The 13,615-nt window shown below is 33.8% G+C and overlaps 1 protein-coding gene across 4 annotated transcripts in view; it reads left to right on the top strand.

Annotated features, from left to right (window-relative positions):
- Ints6 (integrator complex subunit 6) overlaps window positions 1-11,958 on the top strand; it is a 77,233-nt gene extending 65,275 nt beyond the window's left edge. For all 4 annotated transcript variants that reach the window (XM_074043452.1, XM_074043453.1, XM_074043450.1 and 1 more), the window contains 7 exons: window positions 243-458; window positions 2,506-2,632; window positions 3,366-3,508; window positions 4,105-4,336; window positions 7,928-8,296; window positions 9,512-9,605; window positions 11,311-11,958. In XM_074043452.1, the coding sequence (XP_073899553.1) occupies window positions 243-458; window positions 2,506-2,632; window positions 3,366-3,508; window positions 4,105-4,336; window positions 7,928-8,296; window positions 9,512-9,605; window positions 11,311-11,404 (1,275 nt within the window). In that variant the 3' untranslated portion in view covers window positions 11,405-11,958. The remainder of the gene's footprint in view (window positions 1-242; window positions 459-2,505; window positions 2,633-3,365; window positions 3,509-4,104; window positions 4,337-7,927; window positions 8,297-9,511; window positions 9,606-11,310) is intronic.
- The last annotated feature ends 1,657 nt before the right edge of the window (window positions 11,959-13,615 follow it).

Raw genomic sequence — 13,615 nt, 5'->3', positions numbered from 1 at the left:
ACCCTAGATAAAATTAATTGAAGGTTTATTTGTTTAGATTTGTAATAATTTAAAATGATAAAGACATTATTATTTAAACTATGCCTAGTTTACCTAGTACTTGACATAAACTATGCTTATTTGAGATTTTAATTTCTTTTAAAAGTCAATAAGCTACTTAATTTATAGCAGACTATAACTTTTAATATTTGATCTATAAATTTAGATTATATAAAGACAACTGTTGTTTGTTTTTATCTTAGGCCAAAATAGAATCTGATCGAGTCATCGGATCTGTAGGCAAAAAGGTAGTACAGGAAACCGGAATTAAAGTCCGAAGCCGATCACATGGTTTATCAATGGCATATAGGAAAGATTTTCAACAGCTGCTCCAGGGAATTTCTGAGGACATTCCTCACAGACTGCTAGATCTTAATATGAAGGAATACACTGGGTTCCAAGTTGCTTTACTAAATAAGGTAATAGTCAGTTTTAACACTACTTATGTTCTATTACTGAATAAATCAAATTTTCTGTTAATTATAAATCAATTTGTCCAGACTTCAAAAAGTACTTGTACACTTCTGCAGACAATGGTCATTATATTATCATTGAATTTTTTAATTAAAATAAGCATTGCATGTGAGTGAATGGGTAGATTGATGAAGAGTAAACTAATTCATTCATTATATAGATGACAGAAACAGATTTGTAGACTGCCTGAAGTTACATAGTTTGATGGTAGACTTCACTATAGTTAGGTACTTACATGGATGATTTTAAAGTGCTTCATATATACTCATCAGTAAAACTATTTCCATCCCAGCGGCCTTTTTGTAGAAATAGGCAACTGATTCTAAAACTTAAATGGAATTATAAAGGTTCTGGAATAGCTAAAGCAATTTTGGAAAAGAAGAATTAAATTGGAATACTTAAACCATCTGATTTAAAAACCTGGAGCAAAGTTACAGTAATCACAATTTGATACTGATATAACAATAAACATACAGAGGAATGAAATAGAGTCTAGAAGTAGGTCCTCACACATATAGTCAGTTAGTTAATCAAGCTGCTAAAATAACCAAGTTGGTGAAAAAGTCTTAAAAGATGCCAGAACAATTGGATATCTATATGCAAAATAATGAATTTGACCCTTACTTACAGAGAAAATATAAGAATATGTTGAGTTAATGAAGATTCTAAAACGTAACACAAAAAGCACAAGCCCAAAAACCTTGATAAATTGAACGTCATTAAAATTAAAATATCTTGATCTTTAAAAGAAACATTAAAAAAATGAACAGGCAGGGCTGGGGATGATGATCAGTGATAGAATAAGGCTTGCCTAGCATGCAGAAGGCCAGGTGTTTGATACCCAGCACTGTTAAAAAGCAAAACAAAACAAAAACTGTAAAAATATGTACAGGCAAGCTGCAGACTAGAGAGAAGGACTTGTAAATAAATGACTCGTACAACTCAAAATTAAAAAAGATAAACGTCTCCTAATAAAAGTAGGCACAATATTGTAACTGGACAGACTTAGTACCAAAGAAGATATATAAACACAAATACACATGAGTAGATACACTACCTTATAAGCTGTTAGGGAAATGCAAACTAAAACCACAATGAGATACCACTTCATACCTGCTAGAGTTGACTTAAATTTTAAGATTGAAAACTATCAAGTGTTGGTGAGAATTGTAGAGCAACTGGAGTGCTTACATATCGCTGATGGAAAATGATTTGTGGTTTCTTAAAATGTTAAGCATGTATTTTCTGTATAGTTAGTAATTCTATTTGTAGGTATCTACTCAAGAAAAATGACCTAATAAAAGCTTTGTATGCTAGAGTTCATAGTTGCATTATTTATACCCAAGTATGTACTAGAAAGTAAGTAAAAATGATGTGGAATATCCATAAAATGAAATACTACTGTGGAATAAAAAGTAAATATTAAGAACATCTTGATATGTGAAAGAAACCAGACACCAAAAAATTAGATACCGTAACATTCCATTTATGAATTGGATTGTAAAAAGGACATCTGATGACTGGTTACCTGGTCATAGGAATGGGGATTGACTACAAATGGATATAAGGAACTTTCTGGGATGGTGAAAGTGTTTTAAAACTGGGTTGTGGTAATGATTTCACAACTATAAATTAACTCATCAAATCATGTAGGTGATTTTATGGTATATAAATTATACATCCAGGATGTTTTTAAAACCTGTCCATTTTTAAAATTTGAGAGTTAGTTTTACTTAAATTAATTCACTTCTCTTACCCAGAACATATAATAAGAATCTTTAGAGTTAGATGTGAATTTGAAATAATGAGCTCACTACCAAATTTCCATGTTTTGATCTTAAAACAGTTCATTAAGGTGGTATCATAGCATGTCTTTATTTTCTTAGAGCAACTAGTTAACAACTTATTTCTAAACTTACACTGCAGGGTAGAGATTTTAGTCTCTTAGAATTCTGTTTGGAAATAAATTTTGTCCCTAATATTTTTCAATAGGATTTGAAGCCTCAGACATTTAGAAATGCGTATGACATCCCAAGACGAAATCTTTTGGATCACTTAACAAGAATGAGATCTAATCTTTTGAAGAGCACCCGCAAATTTCTTAAAGGACAGGATGAAGGTTGGATTATGGTTTTTAATATTTGGTATAAGTATTATATATTCATCGTAAGTTCAAACAAAATAAAAGATGAGTCATCCCTGATTTCTACCTTCTTTCTGTCACTGTTGTCCCATATTCTATTCCCCAGAGGTAACAACCTTTGTTAACACTTTCTTTTCCTTTTTTTATCTTTCCTCATATGTTCAGTACACATAGACACTCAAGACAGTCTTTTTTTATGATATATTTGTATGTGATGGTTTAACTCTGGCATTGCATGTTATGCTCTGATAGTTACTTGCTATATCTATGTCATCTACTACAAATCAAGTCAGATGAGAATTTTAAACCCTGTCATCTGTGATTTAAGCATTTTAACTATAGGTTTATATCTATGTGGCTTTTCTGCTATATTATACTTTTCTACAAATCTATTTATTCTTTGTTTATTTGGAATAGGGTAGAAAAGAGATACCTTTTCACAGCAAGGTTACACGTACTGCTTTCTCTATGCACTAAGATTAACTACAATGTTTTTGTTTTGCTTAAAAGGTAAAATCAGTTTTCTAAATTTGACTTTAAAAATCTCAGAGACTTTGTCATGTTATTATAATTAAACCAAACTAATTTAGAATGTAGTAAGAGAAGACTATGTAGAATAACACTAGGTAGTATTCATATATTTTGTAGCTAGATGGAGTGTAATTTTAGTGAGATTAATTTTTGTTATTGGCATATTCTCTCTGAAAAGATCAAGTGCATAGTGTTCCTATAGCACAAATGGGGAATTACCAGGAATACCTCAAGCAAGTACCTTCTCCACTAAGAGAACTTGATCCTGATCAGCCTCGAAGATTGCATACATTTGGCAACCCCTTTAAGTTGGATAAAAAGGTAATTTTGAAGTGTTCTATTATTTTGTTTATGGTGGCACTGTCAGTTTTTAACAGTTTAATTGAGCTCAAGTAAGCTGAAGCTATTTTCCTGGTAGAGTATCTAGTAGATGTCAGCATTGTTAGAATATAGTTGTTTTAAGTGGAATTGGAATTAGTTGTCTCATTTAAAAACTATATGTAAATCCAAGGAAATTTATTATTTTTTTTGGTAGAGTAGACAGAAGGTTGTGGAGAGGGATGAAGAAAGGGAGAATATTTGCCAAAGGGTACCAAGTCTCAGACTGGAAGAATAAGTTTTAGTGATCCAACTACTACATGGTGATCATATTTAATAATAATGTAGTATATATTTTAGAATTGCTAAAAGAACAGATTTTGTAGCATTCTTACCATAAAAACAAGTTGGGCGATATATTAAATATATGTTAAAATATATTGTAGAAGATTAAATCTTCTACAATGTATGCATTGAACAAAACATCACATTATGCTTCATAAATATGAACAGTCATTTGTCAAAGTAAATGATAAACATTTAAAAAATTTTAAAAGTTACATGTAAATACAACAAAATTATATTCTTTTTTGTTATAGGGGATGATGATAGATGAAGCAGATGAATTTGTAGCTGGGCCTCAAAATAAACATAAACGACCTGGAGAACCAAATATGCAGGGGATCCCTAAAAGACGTCGGTGTATGTCTCCACTACTAAGAGGCAGACAGCAGAACCCTGTGGTAAACAATCACATTGGAGGAAAGGGACCACCTGCACCTATGACTCAAGCACAGCCAGATCTTATTAAACCCCTTCCACTTCACAAAGGTAGGAGTTCTGAGGTTTTTAAAAATATTATTGGTTGCTTTTTGGTTCCTCCTGAAAGAAGAGATTTTTATAATAGACTATAGAAAAATACTGATCAATGGAGTCCACTGGGCTTATTGTAAATTGGCATATGTCTTTTTAATGAATGTTTGTTGAACATGTAGTCATGATACTTTATTAGTTGTCATGCTCTAAAATAGTATTACAAATCACAGACATTTCAAAATAATGGTTTTGAAAGGAACTTTATCACTCCTAACAGAAAGATGGCTTTCAATTTCAATAAAATTCAACAACTCATTATTAAAAACATAGTATTTTGGACAGTGCTAGGCAGTAAGCAAGACAGTAGTGATCTCTTGTCCTCATAATAAGGAAAGAAAGTCAATGAATAGATACTTAGAAGTATGATCAGTGTTATAAAATAGATAGAATTGGTATATTGGTAGAAGCATTTGGCATGAGATTAAACTTAGTTTATGAGGTCACAGCACTTTTTCTCAGGAAGTTATGTTGAAGGCTGAATGGAAATTAGTTAATTAAAATGGCATTTCCCTATCCTACAACAGTAGTCTTAGAAGAGCATGTGTAATGATATAAACAGAAGGGCATTAAGGGCACTAAAAGAATTTAATATAGCAAGGGTATAGAGAATGGGGTAAGGTGAGAACTGAAAGATAGTGAGAACCAAATCTTGGATGGCCTTGGACTACTGTAAAGATTCTCCACTTTATACTAAGACAGTGAGAATCCATTGAAAGGTTTGAAAGAGGTGGTAAACTAATCTAATTAGCACTTATAAGGACCAAGCTGTGGAATTATTATCAGGGAGAATCAAAAGTGAATGTAGGGAAACCAAATACTGTATGCCACCTAATAATTGAGTTATATAATACTCCCTCTGAGATGGCCTTCACCCCTCCCACTCAAATTGAATGTCAATTTGATCAAGCCTCCACATCTATCAATTCATAGGAAAAGACAGAGAAGCATGTTAAATGATAAAACAGAGATACAATCAACAAGATCCAGATTGTAGGACACTACAGAACAACAACAAAAACCTATTGTGGTGTTATGTTTTGTTTTAAGATGCTTAGTGAAAAAAGAGATAAACTGTTCAAGGTCTACTGTATACATATATGGAATTATCACAATGAAATGTACAATACTTTTAAACTAAAATGAAAAGAGAGGTATAGAGGATTTTATAGATTAAAAGTTAGTTAAAAGGCATAAACCACTTGCCATATACAGGCCTCATTTTGACCGCAAATCAAACTTTTCTATAAACAGTATGTGTAAGATACCTGGAGAATGTAGACACCACCTGGATCTTTGATGTTTAATAACTGTAGTGTATTACAGGGACCAGTTAGGAACCCCAAAGGAAGAGATGATTGTGACCTGACCATGGGGTTGTGAAAAGAACATGTGCTTGAGAAATATCTGGACATATAAGTAAAGGACTTGGTGACTTACTGAATACTGGAGTCAGGGCAAAGGAAGAATCAATCAGGCTTTCTGTGTTATGAGGTACTGAGTGGGCTAGAAGAAGATATGAAGTGTGAGTTTTGTTTACAGGTACATATTAGATAGCCAAGTAGACATCCTAAGGTGAATATTTTGAGTTTGATGTGCAGGCATAAGTATGGGAGGCAACTTACTATTGGCATTAGAGTGAAATACAATCTTACCAAGGGAAACTGCAGGACGAAAAGAAAAAAAGGTATATTACCGAGAGAGAAGGGAAGATTGAGAAGTCAAATTTGAGGAGAGTGGAGGAAGTTTGAATAATCTCCATGGGATGGTAAGACGGGGTTGTGTGGTAAGATTGCTAGGCAGTACTGAGGACCCAAGTACTGATGGTGATGGTGACCACTCTGTAGAGCTGGGTCCTATTTCTCCACTAGTTTCCATAATTCCAAATGAAGATCTGGAACCGAAAGGGCAAGTAATGAAATCTAGTTTTGCCTGGCAGATGCCATATGAGGACAGCAGAGCTAGATAATTAAGACATTAAAAAGTGAGCTATTTTGAGGAATAAGCCTGATAGATAAAGTGGCTATCAAGTTAGGAGTCTGATTAATAAGAGGAAGAAGGTAGAGATGTTCCTGGAGTAAAAGTCTGGCTGTGGTAAGGACCAGTACCAGGAGAACTGCAAAGATGAGGTTTATGCCCCTAAATCCTTGAATTTGTGTTGGATGGAAGAGGCAAAAGCATAAATGGTAAGTTCTTTGGAGAAGACATTGGAAACTGGCATGGCCAGGTTCTTGATAGGTGATATTCTTAGACGTTGGTCACCACAGCATTTCTCAAACTTTAACATGCATGTGTATTGCCTGGGGGTCTAGTTAAACTCATTCAAGTCTGAAGTGGAGCTCAAGAACATTTCTAAGAAGCTCTCTGATGGAGCTAGTGTCACTTTTCCACAGACCATTCTTTGAGTAGTAACGACCTAGAATGATGTTAGGAGGAGTTAGGAATGAGCTGTGAACCAGATACCACAGATATCAGTGGCTACAGGCATGTGCCCTGTGTTCAGTTAAGATGGTGATGAAGCGAGAAAGGGTAGCTGGAACGTTGAGCCTCAAAAGAGTAAGAGTTTTTGTTTGTTTGTTTGTTTTTAACAAGAGTTTCATAGGAGGAATCTTGAAATTACACTAGGAGGTGAAGGAATCATTGACTCCATGTCCTCATTTTAACCCTGTGGAGAATATGTGGAAGAAAGCAATTTCTACTCCAGGTCTGAAAACAAGAATAGTTTCTTTATAGGAAAGCTAGTTTTTCATCAAGGCATAAATTGTTGTGAAGTAAAGAGGTGTTTGCAGCAAAGCATGAGATAGGATTTTGAAGGGAGTCGGATCACGGGATTTGTGGGGATGAATGTACAAGGGAGCATGGGGAAATCTGGGGCAAGGAAGATGAGAGAGGTTAATGAGTAATCAGAAATTAAAATTCACCTACTTTTTGTGGGGAACAAGTCTCGTAATCTGGTGTTTAGTGGCAAACTTTGATTTGTACTGGTCTAATGAGCTAGAGTGGGCACCAGATTGTTTTTCATTGCTCAGTTCATGAGGACTAGATGGATGCTTGTCATAAGAAGAGCATGTACTGTGAAGTATGACCTGTTAATAGTATATTCCCAGCAGAATTTGGAACAAAATAAACCATCAGTGTTTACTTATATTTCTATGATAATAAATGTATAAGGCAGAGGTAGGTTGGAATGAGCTATGACTCTCTAAGGTAAAGGTGTTGATGGCGGTTTTGATCACGTTTCACTAAGCTATTGAAATCTTTTTATTTACATAGATTTAAAGTAGCCAACTAAAAACTGGTTGAAATTGGTTTTGTTTTAAATTTTTTTCCCACGGGCAAAAATTGTACAGATTTTGTAAAGATTGTGAATGCTTCATATTGAAATCTATCATGTCTTTGGTGAACCTTTAAGAACCATACCACATTATTCATTAATATGCACTAGTCAAGGAATTCAGTTGAGGTTTGCTCTAATGATGTTTTTTTGTAGCTTTCTTTTTTGTGTGCTTTGATACTATTGGTTCTCAACCCCCCCTCCCCGCCCTTCAGTTTCAGAAACTGCCAGTGATTCAACAATAGATGATGTGGTTGAAAATCATGTTGCAGACCAACTCTCTTCAGACATTACACCAAATGCTATGGATACTGAATTTTCACCATCTCCAGCCAATCTACTGGAACGACCAGCCAATCATACAGAAGCTCTTGGTCATGACCATTTAGGAACTAATGACCTCAGTGTTGGTGGGTTTTTAGAAAATCATGAGGAGCAAAGAAATAAAGAACAGTGTGCTGAAGAGAATATACCAGCATCTTCACTCAACAAAGGAAAGAAATTGATGCATTGCAGAAGCCATGAAGAAGTCAATACTGAACTAAAAGCACAAATAATGAAAGAGATCCGGAAACCAGGAAGAAGTATGTATAATTAGAGACAAACCTCAGATTTAATTTCCATGTATGCTTAAAAAAATGTCATCTGACTTTTAACCAAAAGTGTAGCTCTGATTCTAGATCAGTATTGAACAATATCTGACGTATGTAAGATCTGATTCTTTGTGTGACAAGCAATGATTTATCTGCTATGTCCAGGGTATGGTAGGCAGCCAAGGATTGAGAGCTGAAGGAGACTACATTGTTAAGGTACATGTAACTACCGTGACAAGGACCCAGAGTCCTGACTGTTCTTCTAGCCAGCAGCTGAAATCTTAACAACTAGCCCCAAAAGATGTAGTGATACTAAATAACTGCATGTCTCTGAAGTTCTTATCACACAGTGCCTACCATCATGTTAAAACTTTTAACTATGGTAATTACCAGGGGTACATTTAGTACAAAAAAGTAAAGTTAAGAAATCTATCATGAATACGAAAGAATTTTGTAGGTAAAAAAATTTTGAGTCTTACTGGCATTTTTTCATAAAATGCTAACAGATCACCTGCTGTGATGGTACAGTGACCTGTGAGTGGGTCTGAAGTAGGTAAAAGAGTCAGTCCTTGGCATTTAGGAGCATAATAGTCCTTGGCAGAGCTGTATGTGAAATTGAAATAGCACCCTGATCTGTTTTTTCCCTTACACTTCCCTTCCACCCATGTTACTTTTACTTAAGAATTTAAATTATAAAGATGGGATTTTGTAAAGGCCATTTGCCTCACTTTTCAGCAGCACTGTCTTAAAACTCTTTATTCATCCTAAGCTTTAGTGATACCTTAATGGGAACTTTTACCAAACAGCAGTGTTAGGTTGTTTAATCATTGTTGATACATGTTTCCTTTCACATAAATGTTAAAATGTGACATAAAAATCTTTAAAAGCTGGGTGCTAGTGGCTCACGCCTATAATCTTAGCTACTCAGGAGGCCAGAGATCAGGAGGATTACAGTTTGAAGTCAGCCCAGGCAAATAGTAAGACCTTATCTTGAAAGCTTATCACAAAAAAGGGCTGGTGGTGTGGCTCAGGGTGTAGGCCCTGAGTTCAAACCTCAGTACTGAAAAAAAAAAATTAAAGAGTGATGAAATTTTTAAAGAATGTGTCGGTACATCTCAGTATAAAAATTGCAGGAGAAAAAATTTTGCATAAGAATACAAATGAAAGTAACTTAACTTTAAATTTTTTTGCTTCTTTTGTTTTAAGAATATGAAAGAATCTTCACTTTACTGAAGCATGTGCAAGGCAGTTTACAAACAAGACTAATATTTTTACAAAATGTCATTAAAGAAGCATCAAGGTAAAGAAACTTATTTTGTACATTATCAAATGATGAGTTTTCAGTTTATGTAGAAAGTATTTTAACAGTATCTATTATGTGTTTATTATGCATGCATATGACCTTACCAAAGATATATGTGTGTGTTGGCTTTCTTGTTTCCTTTTTTTTTTTTTAAAGCTTATTGAAAGAAGTTCACTTTAAAAATAGCCACACACAAATTCTCCAGGAGTTATGGACCTTTTTCCCCTGAAAAATTGTTAGATACTTTGAAAAGTGTTACCTGTCTCTGTAGCTTTTTGGTATCTTTATGTTTTATAACCTTTAATTTTTTGCCTTCCTATATGAATTCTAATTGGTGATTAGAAATAACCTACAAAAGCAATATTTGAGTGAATGCAGTTCCTTTTTACATGGGAACACATGCAATCAAAGGGATTGTTTCAATAGCCCAAGATTATGTACTTTAGTACAAGGAATGTGAATCAAGGTTATAAATGTAGCTACAAAGTCACCTAATTGAAAAGCATAGTTACATAAGCTTAAAAGTATTTTTAACTTTTTCTTTCAAGACAAAATTTTAGTATTATGAGAAAACTTCAGAGTTTATTTTATCTGACCATTCAAATGTAAACATACCTACCCCTTAATTAATACCCTGAATGTTTCATGCTGATCCCCTGTCTCTTTCATGCTACATATAAAAGTTTTAGGTAGAGCAGTCAATTTTAATTTTTCTTGTGTTGAAGTGGCTAGAGCATGGGCCACTTTGAAGGATCAAGAGGTGGCCATAACTTTTTATATAATTTTGAATATTAGTCTCATCTTTTTTTATGTTGACACTATACTGTCCTTTGTTCAGCTCATACATCATCCAGGAGTTTTGTTATGTTTTCTGAGACAGAATCTTGCCGTATAGCCCAGGTTGGCCTTGAAGTCAGGATCCTCCTGCTTGAGACTGGAATGATAGTTATGTGCCACTACACCTGGCACATCCTGGATTTAGCTATGTTCCTAGCACCTGTACTCCTACCCTTTAGAAAGTTGTGTAGCTATTTGTATTATTTTACAAGTAGAAAGTAAGCAGAAATAGAATATCCAGTGTTTGGGGATATTCTAAAAGGCATCAGTAATGTTAGCATTTATGTAGATGAATGAAATTTTAGCCTACCTGTATTTATTACTAAAAATGTTTAAGCATTGCCACTTGAACTTTAGCTACTTGCCATATCCTACATGTAGATATCTAGCTTTCAAATTGTAGTAGTAGAATTCCATGATTTTTAAATGGTACTACCCAGTTTTCATTTCCACCTCCGTCTCGGGAATTATACCCATAGTTTACTCACATTGCTTTCAAAACTCAGGTGTTTCAAACTGCACAAGAATATACTATAATAACTGCTTTGGGAGCCCAAATTTTGCTAGATTATTTGAAATCCTTGCATATATTAGTATTTTTCCTCTCTTTTCCTTTTTCTTTTTGGTTGTAGGAGGAATAGCTCCTTTCTCCTTGTTTCTTTTTGTTTTAGGGAATAACTATAGTACTGTTCTTATACAAACAATAATTTGCAAATCTTCCTACAGATGTGTATGTCATAGATTGTTGATTTTCCATTTCATTTCACTTTGAAAAGTCACCCCCAAACCAACTCTCATTTTTAAACAATTTACTGGCTTATGCTATCCATTAAAAATAATGAGCTATTAATTATTTTTCATACAGGTTTAAAAAGCGAATGCTAATAGAACAACTGGAGAACTTCTTGGATGAAATTCATCGAAGAGCCAATCAAATCAACCATATTAATAGCAATTAAAAGAAAATAGAATGTGGCCACTTATTTTACTATCTTCTGCAAATACAGAGTAAACACAAGACTGTTGTGATCTTGCATTGATTTTTTGACATGCATTGTTGGCTATTTGAAGTACTAAAAGCAAGTCTACAGATCCTTTTTCCATCATTTTACAGTGACCTTTTCTTCATTTTGGTTTATTTTTGTAATGTGAAAGTATCACTCTAAAAAACATTTTTATTTAACTAAAAATATTTCTCCAAATCTCTTGCTTGTCATTGACTCTTGAGTGTCAATTTCCCTCAGGTTCTATTTTCTTAAACCAACCTTTAAAATTGTCACCTCTGTTAAGGTTGAACTTTGCCAAAAAAAAGAAAAAAAAAAAAAAAAGAAAAAAAATTAAAAAGAAATTACTTTGTAATTTTTGGGGAAAAAGCACATACATTAAAGCTAGGTAATGTTTTGTATATACAGTTATTTTGGATATATTATTGTAAGTTGTACAAATGTATTTTGAAGAATATTTAAGAAAAGCACTTTTGTTATTCCATCAATAAATGCTCTATTTTACTCTGGTGTGGTTTAGGAAATAATCACATTTAAAGTAATCACTTAAAAATACCTACAACAATGGAATTTTAAAGGCCTTGCTCTCTAGCATTAGAAAACACACACTTGAAATTCACACTTGTTGAACCTAACTGTAATTACATGTTACATAATTTGTATTGTCTTCTTACTCTGTTTGTAGCTTTTATTGGCCATGCCAACATACTCCCATTTCTGCCTGGAAATGGGAATGGCTATGCCTGTGGCAGATAAGCAGGCCCCTTTATAGGCTATCTGAAAAGTACACAACTTTGGACAGCTTTGATTTCCGTACTTCCCTTCAACCCCTTTTCCTTTCTAAGGAATGACACTAAGGTGAGCTACTATTTAGAGAGTAGTAAGTTTGTGGTATATTACATACTCTGAAATGTCTAACCTATAGCAGTTTGATACCATGCTGCATTTGCAAAAGCCACAAGACATTAGGAGATCCCTTCATTCTTCTCTGCAATTCTCACTTAGACTCCCAATTTTATTTAGAAGCTAAATAGAAAGTAAACATTTAAAATGGCTTTGCTCATTTTTCATTCCCATAGTTAACACAAATTGAGGAAAACTGACACTTCATTCTCCACCCTCAATCCAACATGATCTTGTGTATCCTTATTAAGGGTATAATCCTATGGCCTGACTCATTCACCATTCATAGATCACTGCTGTGCCTTTTAGTGGTTTGGGGGGTAACTAGTAGAAAAGAAGGTTAAAATTTTTAGATTTGGATAAAGGGCAAAACAGTTATAATAAAATTGAAGTATTTTTAGGTTCATAATACTTGAAAATCATATACCCTTATCTTTTTTATACTTAACATTTTTTTAAATTTCAAGGCTATAGCAAAATGAAATTGTAACTTTTTATGAAGGAAAGAATATTTAAGAGAGAGAGTGTTCTTGAGATCTACTTTAGTCAAGGGGATTTGAAACTCTCCCAATACTGAAGACAAACCCTGTAAAGAAAAAGAGGCATTTAATGTAACAGTATTTTCATATGCAGTTCTCTAAACATTTTTTACCTCTACAAAATACTATCAAGCAAAGCACGATATAATTTGATAGGTGGAATTATTAAGCTAACTGCAGTCACATTGCTATATTTAGCAAAAGCTACACAGGGCCCAGAATATACTGTCTGGTGTTAAGTTATATATATTTAGAGTCTGAGATTGATCAAAGGCATTAGAAGTCATTCAGATAGAAGTTTATACTTAGTAAGAATATGCAGGAAAAAGATTGTTTTTCAAGTAGTTGGCAACCTCCTTATCAAAAAGTTCTTATTTTCATATCACACATTTATGAAATGGTAATCCTTAGACCCTTGACTGTTAGTACACTTTTCAGAATGAACCGTAGAGGAAATTGGAAAGTTGGAAAGTAGCAGTTCTGTCTCTCTGTCCTTTCTCTCTCTTCCATGATACTCTATACCCTTATCCCAAAACCTAGTTACAGGTTTGAAACCCATGAAAACTAAAGCTTAATCTCTCTCTCAGGTTTTTTTTTTTTTTTTTTTTTTTGCGCATTTACAAAGTGTGGGAGCATGTTAAGTCAGTGAAATAATTGCAATAGAATTCTTGTCAGCAAAAGAGAGGAAGAATGTACCTGGGGATGGGATATCTTGTCTTTTAGG

Source organism: Castor canadensis, chromosome 10 (assembly GCF_047511655.1).
Source record: "Castor canadensis chromosome 10, mCasCan1.hap1v2, whole genome shotgun sequence".
In the NCBI taxonomy this organism is placed as follows: Eukaryota; Metazoa; Chordata; class Mammalia; order Rodentia; family Castoridae; genus Castor; species Castor canadensis.
The sequence above is the reverse complement of the archived record's forward strand: the minus strand, read 5'-3'. Positions and strand labels throughout refer to the sequence as shown.